We start from the raw sequence: 17,853 nt of genomic DNA, 5'->3' as shown, positions 1-17,853 counted from the left end.
AGCTATACTTTGAATTTGCAGTATTTACTATTATGTAATATATGTGTTCAATTAGTTTTGAACAAAATGGCTATGATGTGATAAGCGGTAGAAAGGTTTCCAAAAAATAATTTACTTTTGCTTTGCTAAATTTGTTTTTACAATTCTAATACAACCAGTGTCTTTCTCTACATGGTGGCATTTCGTAGCATGCTTTAGCTTCTTGCCACCAGTGTCATAGGTAATACGAGCCCTTTTTAGAGAGTCAGGTAGATAGACAGGTCCAATTTTGGTTCAGGAGTGTTTTATCATTTGCTGTGCACTGTCTGGTTTTACTGCTAGTGTCAGCTGTTTCCCTGAGTACCAGAATATTCCTCATCACAGCGTCCTGGCTGATATGTGTGGCTCTAGCTTAATAAGCCATACTCCCAATAAATTTTAATTAAATCTTACTGGCTTTCGTTTCACTCTTTAGTAGTGTATGGTTCCCCGTTTTCTACTTGTTATCTCTCCTCCACCAACGTTGTCGTAAAGATGGTCTTAGGATGGAAGAAATTCACACTTGCTTATTGAAGTTAATTTCCAGCTGAAGACAGTGGCTACTTTTGAAAATTAATCATTGACTTAGGCCATGAGATACTTTATTTAAAATTTGTTTTGTTAAAGTGTGAAAATTATTTTTAATTTCATGCTACAAATATATTGCAAACAAAATGACAGTTTTGAAATTCTTAAGATACTGAAGGTATTTCTCAAACTTTTATAAATGGGTGGCGTTCTGTATACCAGGGCGAACTCAGGGTGTACCCAGGGCCTTGCATATGATAGACATTATGTACCATAATCTACCATCGAGCTATTGCCTCTGTTATCCCCTCCCTCCCTCCCCCTTCCCTCCCTCCCCCTCCCTCCCTCCCTCCTTCCCTCCCTCCCTTAATTTCTTTCTCTCTTTGAAGCTATTTCTCACTATGTAGCTCTGGCTGAACTGGAACTCACTAGGTGGATCAGGCTGGCCTGGAACTCCCAGAGTCCGTCTGCCTCTTTCCCTGGAGTGCTGTGAGTAAAGGCATGTACTACCACACTCAGCTTGTTAGAGTTCTTTAAAAATATTTCTTGTTTTTTATATTTTGAGAGAAAGTATCTCTAATTTTCTCTCCCTGGCTTTGGATTGTAATGTAGACAGGACAGGAGTTCAACTTTTGATTCTGGCCTCAGTCTTCAAGTCCCTGAGGTTACAGGTCTGAGTCACTGTGCCTGTCCATGTTGGGAGATCCTGCTATTAATATTAAGGTTGGCTTTTATCATGATCGGACAGCTTCCCGAGCTTTGCGCAGAATGGAGGAATCCCTTTCCAGTGGGGCTTCCTCTTCTACGTCATCCGCCTGATCTTATCTGGGGAGTATGACCCCACATCCTCTACTTAAGAAATGTCACATAGTCCCTGGTGAATTTACAGGTTCAACTTCCTTTCATCAAAGCAGAACCTGCCAGGCCAGCACCCGGATCATGTCTCCATGCAAATAAGGCATTCCTCCTGAAAACTCTTTCCTACTCTCCAAGGCTTATATAGCCCTTGTTCACCCTGAATGGTGTGCGTATGTGTGTGAGCTGTCTGATAGAGCTGTAACAGTAAAATCCTTAGAGAAACACCCCCACCGCTACCCTCTCTCCCAGCACTCCCAGCCCGGCCGAGATCCCGCGGCGCCCACCTGTGTCCTGGGCTCCACTTCGTCCTTTCCAGCCCAGTGTACAATGTCACCTGGACACACCGAAGGAGAAGCGGGGCGTGGAACCACATGTCAAGAGATAGCATTTTGGTCATATTCTTTTATTTTTGAAGTTGTTATATTTTTATTAAAGTTGTGTTTCTTTACAATCGTCAAACCCTGGAAAAAGTAAGTGTTCTGGGGCATAAGGAGTGTGTTCAAATCTGAATCTATAATTGCAGTAATGGAGCTCCACTGGCACAATCGGTTAGTGTGCGGTACTTAGAATTCAGTACTATGTCTTGATCCTTGAATTATAAATTAATGGGCTTTTCCCGTCCCTCCCTCCCACCCTCCCTCTCTCCCGCCCTCCCTCCCACCCTCCCTCTCTCCCTCTGTGTATATATGTTTGTGTGTGTGTGTGTGTGTGTGTGTGTGTGTGTGTGTGTGTGTGTGTATGCATGTGTTTTAACATGGACTTGTAAGAAGTTCAGTTTGAGTATTCCCTTTAGACATGCATATCATTAGTATAAACTTTTCTTGTCTTAAAAAAATGGACATTTCCTGTAACCTTTACTGTCGTAGCAATAGAATTCTGCCTTGCCATTGTGTGATTAGCACAATTTTAAAGGTTAAATTAGTCAGATGACTTCTATCGATAGGTAAGTATATTTCTTATGGAGGGGAATCGTCCCTCAGAGTTTGAGAGACTACACATGCTCAATGTGTTTTTGGTTTTGTGGCAGGCTGTTTTGAATATGCCATCAGGTCTTTATTTTCTTTCCCCGGTCCATCCCTTTTAGTTTAGAAAGTTATTTACAATAGTGGAAAGAAACTCAAGGCCTTGTACACTGAGTTGCATCTCTAGCTGCCTTTTTCTTCTTCAATTTTAGTTTGAGACAGGATCTCATGTCTTAACTGAGGCAGATGTTGAACTAGCAAATCTCCTGCCTCAGGCTCCTGAGTGTCTGTAATTACTGTAGTGCGCTACCACACTTGATCATGTTTTCATTTGTTCTGAGGACTGTACAGGATTTAAGGCATGAGATGCTCTTTCTAGTTAAGATTCCATCAGTTCCGAGGCTGCCAGCTGATAACTTGTGTGACTTCTTTGCACACTCTTGATGTCACTGGCAGTTACTCTGCCTTTCTAGCATTTTGAGAATGGGACATTTGCCTGGATTTCTGAGGATTCATTTATGAGCTCTCAGCTCTGGGACTCTAGTCACATTATTGACACTGTCTTGGCTTGGTTGCCTGATTCGTAAAATGAAGAGTGGCGTTAGTTCTCTAGGATTCTTAGTCACTTGGCCACTTAGTTACTTAGCAAGAATATCACCTTCTTAGCGAGCTGCATCCATCTCTACTCTGTAGGAAAGCCCTGGCCGACCCCAGATGTCTGCTCTTGGCCCTGAAACAGTGAAGTTAGATGTTGAATACCAGATTTCTAAGTACTTTCTGAAACACTTTATTTTTCTAAAACACTGTATTTTTACTTTTGTTCTTTAAAAAATATGGTAATATTTTTGTAGGACGACAGGATATAGCTCTTTCTGAATTTGCCAGAATATCTTGGAATGGCAGAATAATAGCCAAACAGTGTTACCTAATTTTATAAACCCACATACCTCTGACAGAATGATTGAACTAACTTGTAATCAGTTTCTTGTCCCACCCTTTCTCAGACTTTGCTCTGCCCTCCCAAGGTATAAAATGTCCAATATAACATTTGGGGGAAGAGCTAAATCATTGTGTAGTACAAAGCAGTGTTCACACATTTCCAACTTTGAAAAATGGGGCAGAATAGAAGTGATAGATTCTTCTGAGATCTATTGGGACTTCAGATCTTGTTTTCCCTCTCTAATACATAGAAGAATGCTTTATATAGAGTGTTTTTTCTTATATTAGCCATTTTTTCTTTTTCACCTTTGTAACAAAGCCTGAAGCTAGATAATTTTTAAAGAAAAGATATTTTTGGAGCCTGAGAGTCCACGATTGGATCCAGCTATGGCGAGGTCCATGGATTCATCAAGTTATGGTGAGGGGCATGTGCAAGTTAGATCTCAGATGAGTCAGGAAGCCAAAAAGCCCTCATGGGTCCAGCTTTAACCTCACAGACCTGTAGGGAAAGCAAGGCAGTTTCTGAGAACAGCACCAGTTTTGATTGAGGACAGCATCTTCAGTGACCCTCAGCTAGGACCTACACATAGAGTAAGTCTCCAACACGTGAACTCTTGGGTGGTGTCTGCATCATCCAGCCATAGCACTACTCTGAGATGGATTGGATAAACATATCCTAGGTCGATGGTCATGGAACCCATACAGAGAATGCAAAAGCATTGTGTGGTATCTTAAACCTCCTCAAATGAAAAGAGAGTGGGAAAGAAAAGACATTTTTTTCTGGATGATTGAATATTACTTCAAAAAAGCAAAACATATTTCCTGCTCATTAGACAACATTCTCTCTACTGTGGTCTGTAGCAATACTGGTTCTGGTTATACTGATGTAACAATTCTGATACATATAGTAGTTATGCTCCTTGTTGCAAATAAATACAGTTAATTGAATTGCATTCTCTTTTGTACATTAATTTCTTATGAGCTTAATGCTCTTACTGCTGAGATATGACTCCACTCAGAGTCTTTAGAAGAAACAACCTTTTGGCCCCAAGTTCCTAAACCTGCAGGCCAGACCCAGGTAATGGAATAAGTTCACCTCACAGCTTCTCAGCCACCAGCCCTATTCTGAGACAGACCTACTTCAGGCACAGTTGTACACATCCACGTGTTCAGGGTAGACATAGGTAGAGGAGTTTGAGAAACTGACAGAGTAGGAGACAGTGGAAAAGAAGGTAAGGCCGTGTGCATGTAGTGGCGGAAGTTGTCCAAGGCTCTGTGCTTGTAGGCCAAGGAGCTTTAATTTATTTTTTAATGTAAACCAAACTTAAGTTTAAAGATTTGTTTGTAATAAGTTTAAACTTTATTTTTAAAGATATTCCTCTTTTTTCTTTAATTCTTCCCTCATACATTGCATCTCCACTACAATTTCCTCTTCCCCTATCCCTTGCAGTTCCTCTACCCACAGATATTCTCCTCCTTTCTGCTCCTCCCAGTTCCTCCCCTGCAGATCCACCCCTCTTCTCTGCTCTTCCTAGCTCCTCCCCTACTACTCCACAAATCCACTCCTCCTCTGTAGCCTTAAAAAAAAAAAAAAAAGCAGGCCTCCAGTGATATCCACCGAACATGGCCTATCAAGCTACAGTAAGACCTTCATAACAAGACTGGATGAGGTAACCCAGTAGGAGGATAGGGGTCCCAAGTGTAGGCAAAAGAGTCAGAGATACCACCTCTCCCATTTCCACTGCTAGGAGTCCTACAAGAACACCAAGTTACACAGCCATAAGGTATATGCAGAGGACCTACCTCTGACCCATACAGAATCTGTGGTCATCACTTGAGTCTCTGTGATGTCCTGTGAGCCTTACTTAGTTGTTTTGGTGGATGGACTGTGTTGTCCTGGTGTCCTTGACTCCTCTGCCTCATATAGTCCGTCCTCCCCGTCTTCTGCAGAGTTCCCCTGGCTTTGCCTAGTCTGCGGGTCTCTGCATCTGCTCCCATCAGTTGCTAGGTGATGGCCCTCTGAGGATCCTTGGGCTAGTCGCTGATCTATGAGTATAGCCGGATATCAGTAGGAGTCATTTCATTGACCTTATTAATTTTGGCCAGTTGTGTTTAGTTCTATCCTCTGAGCTGTCCTGACTCTAGTTCCTGACCATCCAGGTAGTATCAGGTGTGGGTTCCCTCTCGTGGTATCTCGTGGGTCTCATGGTGTGGGCTTCATTCATGTTGGATCAGTCATTGGTTGGCCACTCCCCCATGTTCTGTACTGCCTTTCCCCAGCACATCTTGCAGGTAGGAGAGATCATAGGTCGAAAGTTCCAGGGTTGTTCCAGTCACACTGCTTTAAAAAAAAAGTCAGTGAAACTGCCTGAGCACAAAGGAAGGAGATGAATGGGAAGGGGAAAGAAAAGAGGAGGGGGATGGGGGATACATTATAGACTTTATGAGAAGTGCCCTTATGTAACAGAGTACTACGTATAGTAAACATATGTGGTGAGGTTTTTGAAAACAAGGTCATTATATTTCTTCCCTTTTTAAAAAGAAGATCCGTTTCCTCTGAATCACTAAGCAAGGCACAGATAGACTCACAGAGACGGAAGCAGCAAACACAGGGCCTCTATCGTTCTGTATCAGGTCCTCTGCATCTATATTACAGCTTAGTATTTTATGGGACTCTTGAGAGTGTGAACAAGCAGGTCTCTGGCTCTTGGGCCTGCTCCTGCAACTCTCTTCCTCCTCTTGGGTTGCTATGTCCTACTTCAATATGATAGTTTTTGCTTTATCTTTTTATACTTTATTTTGTCATGTTTAGTTGAAGAAGCCTGTTCTTTTCTAATGAGAGACAGAAAGGGAGTAGACCTAGATGGGTAGAGGTGATGAAGGACTGGGAGGAGTTGAGGGAGGGAAACTGTAATCAGAATATGTTGTATGAGAAAAGAATCTATTTTCAATAAAGGAAAGAAGTACTTATTTTTTATGCATGATTGTTTTGCCCAGAGTCTGTCTGTGCACCATGTGTGTGCCTGATGCCCGTGGAGGCCAGAAGAGGGCATCAGATTCCTTGGAACTAAAGTTACAGACGGTTGTGAGCTGCCTGGTAGACTCTGGGGATTGAACTGCAGTTCACTGGAAAAGCAACCAGTGTTCGTAGCTGCTGCTTCATTTCTGCACTCAGATGATCTCTCTGAAATTCAAATGGGTTAGATGCCCAGGCACTACTCCTGGATTAGTTGTGTCTTTCTGGGCAGTAAAAGGGGACTAAACTAGTGTTGAGTGACCGACTGAGCACATATTAACTAAGACTGTGACTATGGTCTGCTAGTTATACAGTTCTAGTAATTTCACTACTTTACGTGCCCTGTGTTATGTGGCTTTGAATTTCTCTAGCACGTGCTTTCAGAATGCGCAAGATCAGAAGCATCTCATATGGTAGAGCTTTTGATGGTGTTAGACTGTGTCAGTTAAATATTCCTAATCCACAACCCAAGGTAAAGCATCCTGAGTGTCACATCTGTTGTTCTAAAGTTGTGGGCTTAGGGGCATTAGAGAGTTTGCATTTTTACATGAAGGATGCTCAGTTTTAATGAAATTATTTCATCACAACTCTTGAGAATTGTATAATAAATAGTGATGATTGCAAGCCGTTCTGCTTAGAGGAGACCCCAAAGTACTTGTAATCTCTTCAAGGACTCCTGAAAAACCTCTTTTCATTAAATGTATTTGTTTACTTGGAAGATGTTTCCATCTTGGTTTTTATTAAGTTTTCATGTCTAAATTCATGGGTGTGGTATGAGGGCATTCAAAGGTTGGACCTTTGGAAGAATACATTGTGAGGGAATTTGGGTGATAGCATGTCTCTCAAATGGAGAAACCTACTCCACTGGGTGCTACCAAGCATCATATTTGGTAATTAATATTTCTGGTGTTTTACCAATGTTTAGAGTCTACATAAGATCAATGGCTGATCTTATCTTTTCTTCTGATACACTGATAGCCCTGTTATTAAATGAAAAAGGACATTTCCACATATTTTTCATAGACTTTATATAGTAATTTTATCAGTTGTCCATGCATGAATTTTTATGGGATATCTATTTTGCTAAGTGAAAGGACAGCCAGTCATACATGTTTTCTAATCCAGTTCTTGGGCTTGGTTGCACACACAACTGTGTCTTGGCTGCACTTACTAAGGTTCTGTTTTATTCCGTATCCCACAGGAGAAACATATAAGTAATGAAGAGGAGCACTTAAGGAGGATGGAAGAATCCAGGCTGCAGCTCAAGGATCAGCTTCTTTGTCTGGAGACAGAACAGGAATCCATTCTTGGTGTAATAGGAAAAGAAATTGATGAAGCTTGTAAAACTTTCTCCAGAGACTCAGCAGAGAAACTGAAAGTAATTATGAGTTCTCATATTACGTGCCTTAAATTTCCAGTTACTTTTCTAATATATAATTAGAATGGGATGGTAACGTGATTACATGGTAGTCACATTCTTTTTTTTTTTTTTTCAGAATTTTTTTATGAAACAAATAATGTCTTGCATTGCTTAGTTTGAAACCGCATTACTACACAATCATGGTGAAGGTGTGGGTCATTATATTGAGTTACCTGTGCCTCACTCAGTGAAAGGCAGCCCTTCAACCAAGAGGCAGCACACTGCTCAAGGACAACATCCTTTGTGTCAAGGTGCTTGGATTCCGAGGTTTCCCCATGCTAGCCTGTCCGTGATATTGTTACCATCTGTTGAATTCTTTAGGAGAGGTTTAATGATAAGGATGGGGTATGCAGTGTCTTTCTTAGCTCTCAAAACAATTCCGTACTTTACTACCCTATGACACATAGTGTAGAAAAGAGAACAAGATCTGGAGGGGCATGGTACTTGCTGCTAGATATCAGTGTGACTGAATCCGAAATGGGACTTGAAACATTGTGAACTGACTGGAGCCCCATCAGAGGAACAGTATACTGTTGTGTTCTAGTCAGTATATTTGTCTCCATATTTTGAAGGATTGATTATTCCTCAATTAATGGCTGTCATGAAATGTCAAAAAGACTGTTGCATGGGTGTTCGAATCTTTACCCGGACATATTGGATGAAGTGTTAATTTTAGTCATGACAGGACCACACTCTGACATGGTATTGTGCTCGGCTGGTTTTAGGAGCTCCATTATTCTTTTTCCCTCCACTAGAGAGTGGTCTTTCGAGTTTTCTTCCCCCACTTTCTGATTTTTTTTTTCTGTCTTTCTTGTTCTCTAAGGATTTTTAAAAGAAAATGAAAATATAATCTACGGTTTCGATTAAAGATTTGGGGCTTCAACCTTAGTATAAATGTTTCAGTTGGTAGAATTAGCAGAGTAGGTAGACATCTTGCAGTTAATTCCCTCTACATTCTATTGAGGCACCAGTGTTCAAGTGTCGTGAGAAGGCTGTGACGTTAGGATGAGAATGCTTGGGTTAAGCGGATGCTACAGGGTCTGCTATCTGATGGCTTACCTTTCTCCTATCTAATGCTGTTCACTTAAATGTCAAGGCTTCTCTGTGTATGTAACTTGTGAACCCTAATTTTATGTAGAGGAACATATACTAGCAATGTAGCATTTACTCGATGCTTAAATATTTAATTTCAGTCACACATGAACATTAAAATCAAACTATGAGAATCATGTTGTAAGATGCACAATAAGCCTTGTTACATGAAACTGTAGGAAAACATCGGTTTTTCATGGGTGGGAACATTCTTAAATACCATGTTTCTTTATAGGAAGCAAATTGTCCTTTCAACAGGCTGCAATAGTGGTTCTGTGTTTTATTGTATTTAGATGTATATGCATGTTCTTTTTTTGTCTTCCTTCACAGCACAGGTCCATTGCAGTGTTCTTGTCACAGTTCCTTGAGGTTTAGTATTGATGACAACTTGCTATGCCATCATCTTTCTACATTGAGTGTGCTCTCTGTGCCTGGTAGTGTAGAAACACTTGTGTATATACTTCCCTGTCACATGGTAGCTTGTTCCCATGGCATTGATAGCGTGTAGCTCTGCCATTTATAACTGGCTAAAAGTGTTCTTTTAAATATGAAATCATTCATAAATCTGTGGAACAAATCATGAAACACAAACATTGCTTGTATTTCTTATATCAAAATATTTCTTATTACTCAAGATGAAGGTTTAATTGAGATAGTAAAGATTTAATGGAGTAGGTTATGAAATGGAAATTATAATACTTGTCAAATGGATGCTCACAGATATTTAGCTGCAGAGTGTGTTGTTGAAAGAGGAAGAAGAAATAGAGAATTTGGGCAATTGAAGAAAGCCCGATTGATGAGGTAGGGTACCTAAGCCTTGAGTTAGAATTGTATGTGGTGGTGCAGGCCTTTAACTAAAGCATGGGAATGGAGGCAAAAGGAGGGCCACCTCCTCTTGATAGTTCCAGGGGAGTCAGGGCTACCTATCGTGCTTCACAACACAAGACAAAATGAAACTAAACAAGCAAAACTACACGAGAATATGGCTAGCCTTTAAGAAAAGTTGAGAGACAAGCTGGGTGTAAGACACTTCTGTGTCTGGAATGTGATGGATACTAAATATGTACTAAGTGTGAGTGTAAGTGAAATAACTGTTGCTATTGTGACAGAGAAGTGATGTGCAGACATATCAGGAGATATGGAAGCATTTGATAACATGGATAGTCATCTCTTTAGAGAAGAAAGGATATTTTCAGATAAACATCGAGATATCCTATACAAATATCCCATGTTGCATAGAATTTGAAGAACTAGGAATAATACAATTTATGTTTACAATTATAAAGACACCAGTAGCCTTTGAGTGCAGTTTAGCTCAGTAATAAGGCAAAACCAAACGTTCCAAGATTTTATACATGAGTTGATGTAAAGGCAATCAGGGCAGCTAGTATAGGCAACAGTTTAATACAGAATTTTGTGAGTAGTTTGAAATATAAAGGAGCCTTCGTGTATATTTATTTTGATGAGTTGTCTGTTCTGCATACTCTTTGATAAAACGAAGTGGACCCAAGGTATAAAGATGGACAAGCAAGGCAGAATTCAGTTTCTCTGTAGGCACATCTAAACCTGCACAGACTACATTACATGCACCAGCACCAAGAGGCAGTGGAAGGAGAGGCAAACAGGCTTTAATCAAGATGGCGCACCGGTGAAATCTCAAGGACTCAACTCCAGAGACCAGTGGTGGTTCCTGCCGCTAGACAGCTGGATCATCCGTGTCTGTGTGTGAGCCGGATGCTTGTTGTCATCAAGAAAATAAGCATAGCAGGCACTTAGTACCTGTGCTGTGGAATTGCCTGTGTGCTTGATCCAGTATTCCTCCGTCTTCCTCTCGTCAAATCCTCACACTTCAGAAGCAATTATTTGGATGCTGTGCTCTGTAATTTTGGTATGTATGTTCATGCCAGAGAAAAATCTAGTTCTGACGTGCTTTTCTCTTTTTGTAGGTGTTTACCTCTGGTCCTCAAATACATTATGACCCACATCGATGGTTAGCTGAAAGCAAGGTACTTCATCACAGAATCCTAATGTTTATGATATTGAAGAAATCATATGATTTATCCATGTATATCTTCTGTCTGTCTGTCTTTATGCCTTCTTCCCCACTCACCTGCTTACCCATCCATCCAGCCGCCCACTCACCGATCTACTGTCTATATACATATATATGTTGATTGCCTCACTGTGTAGCCCTGCTGGAATGGAATTAAATGTGTAGAGGAGGCCATTCTTGAACCCACAGAGATCTACTGACTTCTAACTCCTGAGCACTGAGCATATCCCATGCCTAGCTTAACTAAATATTTTGTTGTATATCTGAGAATATAAAGATGTACCACTGGGTTACCAGAGCAGAGTTACTTCGATATATGTAAGAGGCATCTAAATTTCTTTTTTCTATAATTAGTATAGGCCAAGAACTAGAAAATAAAGGAGGATAAAAATTTTGGATTGTGAACCAGATTGTAACAGAGTCTTTTATTTAGTTGGGCCTCTAGAAGTTTCTAAAGGCCAGAATAGCCACACCTCATGTTTATTTTATACATGCTGTTAAATCCATCTTGATTCTCTGTGAAGCTTACAGCCTGCTGACTCTGCTCCTCTCAAGAAAATCCCTTCACTCCCTGGGTTGTTGTTTTTAAGACTAGAAGGATCTATTTTATGCCCTAAAGGTAACTTCTCTGTGTCATGATTCATCTAGATAGTTTTATATTATCAAAAGTTCAGTTTTAGTAATTTTCTGTTTTTATTTGAAAATTTTATACTATGGTATATCTCCTATTGTCTGAATGTTGCGTACATGCCCATGGTCTGTCTGTCACTCAGCTCCTCCACTGCTCTTCTGATTTCCCCATGACTCTTCACTCCGGGATATGTACCAATTACTTTTCTATGTTAGGTCAATTTGCAAACTCACTTATTAGAATATATGAAATATTATTAGTCCTACGTACTTTCAGTTCTTTGTAGAATAATTATCTTCAAGATACACATATCTTAATCTTTTTATTTCATTTAAGTTTCATAATAAACCCACCACTTGTAGCATAAACTGACTGAATTATACTTCCCGTTTGCTAGTTTATTGTATCAAGAGCCTTCTAAATCTGTTGATTGGTTGGCTGGCTGATTGATTGAATGATTGATTGCTGGGCTTGAATCCAGGGCCTGATGCAGTGTATGTGCCCGTGGGCTAGACTCCATAATGGGAAGGTCATTATGCTTGTTTGAAAACATGAGAGAAGTGAAGTCTCACAGGAGGAAAGTAACTTGCTTACATCCATGAAAAGAATGAATGGGCATATTGCCTACTGTCCAACTCAAAATTAATGCCCTACCATTGTGCCGTCATTCAGAGTCTTTGTTTATTGAGCCAACATTTGTTTATTGTATAATGCTTTGTGTCAGTCACCATGGCTCTCATGTAATCTCAGGGCTAATATTGAGGTGTGGATGGATTCCAAAACATTCTCTGAAGTGTTATGTTGTTAGAGCTCTTTGAAGCCATTGACAACAGAGCATAGGAAAATTAAGAAGTAACTAATGTTTGTGCTGGTAAGATGGCGGGATATAGTGTTGCAAGTGTGTCGTAATAAGCTTCTGCAAGGGCTCAACACTTAGTCTTATAAAAATTGTGTAAAGGTTTTAGAGATGGATTAGCAGTTCAGAGCACTGAGTGCTTTTCTAGAAGACCTGAGTTTGGTTCTTAGCATTCACATGGAGGCTCACACCCATGTAACTCGGGTTACCAGGGCTTCTAAAGCCCTTTTCTGACTTCTTGGGGCACTAGGAACACAAGTGGTGCACACCCGTACACATAGGCACATAACTCATACCCCCATACGCCTACGAATAAAGAGCACGTGGAAGTCAATTGGCTAATTATGGATAAAGCAGTGGCAAGAACATGAGAGTATTGCGTGATCACAGCTGAGGGGGTTGGGAAGATGCTGGTAGGAAGCAGTGCCACGACAGTGAGTGCCTCTGAAGGTCAGCCATGCATCGAAGGAAGGAGTAAGAAAAGGAAACATCGTGAATGAACACAGAATTCGCCTTACTGTATAAGATTCTCTCTCTTTTTCAAAAACATCAATCTTGTGCATTTCAAGCATTTTTGGTAGAAATAGATGCAAATTGATGTTTCCGCCTCTTGCATAGCAAATGTAGAATGTGCGTGTTTTGGTATTTCAGAATTCCTTGGCTGGAGACTTGTGTTGTGCATTAATTTAACATTTCTCTTTCTCTTTTTCCTAACTCTGCAGTTCTGACAACAAGAGCAATGCACTTAGAATTTTCTTTCAAGTTGAAATCTTTATCATTTCCTAACAGAAAGCTTTCACTGCTGTGGTTCAGTTAAATTATGAGAAGCAGAGATGACTCTTCATCATAGCTCTTTAATTTGGGAGCTCGTGAGCAGGTTTCCCTTATCATTTAATGGGATTGAACTTCTGATCAGACCAGGTTTAATACTGCATGAGACAACTGTTCCCTCCACAGTGTAAAAGGGTGTGATAAAAATGCCATGCTGACCAACTGACTAGGGAGGAATTGAATCTATTTCCTAGAAAGATGGCTTAGGCTATTGATGGGCTACACTCCTCTAATGTCTGTGAACTATGACTAGACAGCTCTATAAGTATTGGAGATAAGATCTGAAATCAGGGGACAAAAACTATATGGAAAGCAGGCTTGCTATTCAGCTAGCCCATGCTGACATCTTGCAGTATTGGAAGGACCTCAGAGGGCATTTGGTAATTGTTTTCATAAATCTACTAAATGAATTTCTATTGTTAGTGTTAACTGCAGAAGCACTCGCAGGTTGGGTGGGGTTTTTTATCACTGTCGTTTTGTGGGCAGTGGTGGCATGACATAAACATGAAGTCCAATTGAGTCAGTCCAGATTTGCAGATAAAATAACCAATGGAGCTTCAGGATAAGACTTTATAGGAAGGGGACTGAGACAGCTATTAAAGAATGCCAGGTAAGTGGTTCCTGTAGATTAAGGAGGAGAATTTGTTGTAAATTCTAGCAGGCCATGTAGAGGCTGTGGTTTCCTTTGTTTAACAGAGAATAATACTATGTCCTAGATGCTATGCTACATTTTGTGGCATAAACATTAATAAGCCCTACTGGAGCCTTCTTTGTTAAAAAGGCTAGATGAACATACAGAAACTTTGAATATTTTGTGCAGGAGCTCCATTGAGTATATGCAGTCTTCCATGGAGGTCTGATGTCTCAGATGATTCCTACGGTGACATACAGAAATACCTGCGTGCAGAGAGGACATGAGAAGTGCAAAAAAAAAAAAAAAAAAAAAAAAAAAAAAAAAAAAAAACCTGGTTTGATCAGACTAGTATCTGAAAGGGCAAGGTAGAAGCTCTAGGCAGAGATGGCGATTGGGTTTATGAGGAAAGGAATCTTATGTCCTTTCCGAGAGCTCAGATCCAGATCAGTATTTAGTGAACAATCAGGAAGGAACTTGAAAAAGGGAGTGGTATGCTCATATTTGTATTATAAAAGTGTCACAGCCTAGTGCTGTGAGAGCCAGCTTAGAGGTGGTACGTCAGAAGTCAGGGAGAGCAACTGGAGACCGGTGAGGCAGACTGAGGCTTTGATTTAAGGAAATTGTCCAGGGATTTACAGGCACAAACAGATGGGAGCAATATTTTGGCGATAGCATTCAAATAATGATTGTTGTCAGAAAATGATGGCAGCTAAGATGTATTTTTTTTTTAGGTCAAAATGGAAGAATGTAAGAAAGAATTGATACCTAAATTAATGAGTAGGCAGAGTCCTCTGTAACAAACTAGCTAATAGTGCAGTCCATACTTTTAAATATCTGTTTGCGTAGTATAAAGTTCAAGGGAAGCAAGGATGTGGGGGTTTAGGTGGAGGGAATGGAAACAGTGGTTGATGAGACAGCATGAAACCTCAGACGGAGAGTAGGCAGGCGCTACAGCAGGGGGCCACATGGTCGTTTGAATCACTGTCCATTCTAGATTCCAGCTCCAATCTCAGGACAGTGAGGAGAGGAAAATCAGTGTCATGCACAAGGTGGGTCCTGTATGCTTGGTGCTGGCATGTTCTCAGAGGTCAGTGTGCGTGGATTTGTTTAGCTATTTTATTGGGTTCTTAGATCTCTCACCATTCCAAACTTTTTTATTCCACCCTAATCCCTTCCAAAGCCTCTACACTGTGTAGGAGAGAAAGGTTAGAGAGGAAAGGGGACATAGATCTCTTTAGTCTACTTCCTGATGACTATGGGTGTTGAGTTCCTTGGGGCCACTTCAGTCTTCATTGTCAGGCTATCTCCAACTTCTCATCAAACCACAACAGCAGGGAGGAGCAGCAGGGAGGAGCAGCAGTCTCCTCCTCCTCCTCCTGCTCCTCCTGCTCCTCCTGCTCCTCCTCCTGCTCCTGCTCCTCCTCCTGCTCCTCCTCCTGCTCCTCCTCCTGCTCCTTCTCCTCCTCCTCCTCTTCCTCCTCCTCCTCTTCCTCCTCCTCTTCCTCTTCCTTCTCCTCCTGCTCCTCCTGCTCCTCCTGCTCTTCCTGCTCCTCCTGCTCCTCCTCCTGCTCCTCCTCCTCCTCCTCCTCTTCCTCCTCCTCCTCCTCTTCAGGTGCATCCTCCTCCTCTTTTTCTCAGCACCCCGCCCCCAGGCACCTCCCCTCACTGGGGAGAAGCTCTGGCATTTTGTCTCCAGAGTCACCAGAATTAAACTATCTGCAAATCACAAAAAACATCCCCTTCTTAGAGCACAAGACAATCTTAGTTAATGTTTGTGAGCAAACTAAAGCAGCTCCATATCACACTCATATCTGTGATTAAAACAAAAGTGTATTCACATAAACATAACTGGTTTTTAAAGAAACCCTCACTGCAGTCTGGTGTGAATTATTCCTTTAACAGTAAAGGATGAATTCAGTGTAGACTGTTACATCCTTCTGGGCTGTTGTCCCATTCACTCCTCTAGTCTGTATGCCCCATGGGGGTCTTTCTGTGTCTGGTTTCCTTGTCACACTCTTCACATTTGTCACAAGGAGCCTCAGCAGGTGCTCAGTAAATCCCTTTCCCAATGACTCGTAGCACTGGAGAGTTTACATTTCTTCTCTCAAAGCATTTCTTCTGCTTCGGTATTGAAGAAGGATGAGTGGTGAACACATGGAATTTCAGCACATGTCCTTCTTTGTTGGGTTATAGGCATGGGTTATCATGTCCAGTCATCATTACATAGTTTAATTCACAAGTGTTTCCTTTATTAATTCAGAGCCCTGAACTTGAAGGTTGTCTAGCAGGAAGTACCCTCCTACAGTACTGGGTACCTCCCTGTGTCGATGTGTCTGGGCTCTTTCTCGAGTGTGAATAGTCTTACCTGTGCTAGGCACTGGACCGTCCCGTGCTTACTGTGGTACAGCTCAAGTGGCAGGAGACGCTGGAGTGTAGCTGCTCCTGACGCAGATCAGAGAACTGGGGTGTCTGTGGTTTTCAGTTTACCTGAGTTACTGAGGAGGATTCGGTGCACTTTGCTGAACATTTTGTATTCTGTGTTAGTTTTGTGGTACACATTCAAACAAAACTTCACCTTTTTGGATATTGCCTCTTTTTGTGAAGAGCATTTGATCGTGTCTATTCTTGTTTAGAATATGAATAATCTAATATTCTATCCTCTCAATAAAAAATGAAAATATACTCAATACTTGTTTCTTTCTTGGAAATATGCTTTAAGTTATTTATATGGGAAATATACAGTTTAGGAGAAATTAATTTATAATCTTAACATATACTCTTATTTTGGAGATTTTTTTCCCTTTCTGATCATATTTAGGGTGAGATTTGAAGAAACTATTGCTTAAAAACTATAATCCTGCTCTGAGTCTGGTGGTACTGGTTTGTAATCCCAGTTACGTAGGAAGTTGAGGCAGGAGGGTCAGAGTGAAATTTAAGGGTGGACTTAGTGAGACTGTCTCTCAAAGTCAAAGTAGAAGGTAGCTAGGCATTGGCTCAGTGGCAGAGCACTGCCCTAGCCTGTGTGAGGCCCTGGGTCTGAGCCTTAGGACCACATAAACATGAAAAATACTTTGAACTTGACTTGCATTTGAATTGTATGGTTTGGTTCAGTTTATTTTGGTGACTTAGTATATTCTTAAAAAAATGACATTATTTTTTCCCCCCTGGTTCTTCTGCAAGCATTTTTCCCTCAAAATTATTTTTAGAGTTTTGATGAGGGAAGCATAGTAGTTAAAGCAGGAAAATTATGGGTCCTAGTGTTATTGCTGACTACAGGGGCTGCCATCAGTTATGTGAGTTTTCTGTTTTCTCTGGTTTTGAGTTTTGAGTCATTACTTAGTGCCTTTCCTATATTACGTTAAGGCTCAGTAGCAGCCTCTCACAGAGTAGAAAGACCCCTGTGATAGGTTTAGTAGCTGCTTATGAATATTCCCACCTAATTATGAGCAGAGATGACAGAGATAAAAACTGCCTTATTTCCAAATTCCCTCTGTTGGTTTATTTAGCACCGCGTGTTGATGTTGTTAAATAAATGAGTCTATTGTGCAATCTGTAAAATGCTCCTGTGAGTGGTTACCAGAAAGGTTTCTGCTGTATGATTAATAGCCTTGCCAGCTAATTATAATTTGCTACGGTTAAGTCCTGGGTTCTAAGCCACTTTTTCATGATGCTTACTTAATGAAGATGCTGGGTATTTATCTAAGAAACACGATTTCTTATAATTGATTATTGGTTGATTAAATTTCCATAAATTTTAATTTTGTTTTGTATTATTAATACAGTCTATATTCACTTTGTATAAAGCCTGTAAATACAACCAAATCTTAATTTTATTTGACAGTAGGAAAAGCCTCTTCAGGAGTTGATCGAAGTCACTGGTCATGTTACAGTTGTCTCTTTGGCTTATCATAGCAAAATGCCACACACTGACTTCTTGTTTAAACAATTGGAGAGGTGACTCTGAGGTAAAGGTGGTGCTTTGGCTGTCTTCCTGGCTTGTGGAGTCCTCCTTCTG

The 17,853-nt window shown here is 40.8% G+C and overlaps 1 protein-coding gene across 10 annotated transcripts in view; it reads left to right on the top strand.

The window, feature by feature from the left end:
* Positions 1 to 17,853, top strand: part of Cep128 (centrosomal protein 128) — a 370,684-nt gene that overhangs the window by 134,338 nt on the left and 218,493 nt on the right. For all 10 annotated transcript variants that reach the window (XM_087554312.1, XM_087554311.1, XM_087554310.1 and 7 more), the window contains 2 exon segments: positions 7,523 to 7,699; positions 10,780 to 10,839. In XM_087554312.1, the coding sequence (XP_087410438.1) occupies positions 7,523 to 7,699; positions 10,780 to 10,839 (237 nt within the window).

Source organism: Rattus norvegicus, chromosome 6, assembly GCF_021556685.1.
Source record: "Rattus norvegicus strain SHRSP/BbbUtx chromosome 6, alternate assembly SHRSP_T2T, whole genome shotgun sequence".
NCBI lineage: Eukaryota > Metazoa > Chordata > Mammalia > Rodentia > Muridae > Rattus > Rattus norvegicus.
Note: the sequence above shows the minus strand (reverse complement) of the source record. Positions and strands in the feature narration are given on the sequence as shown.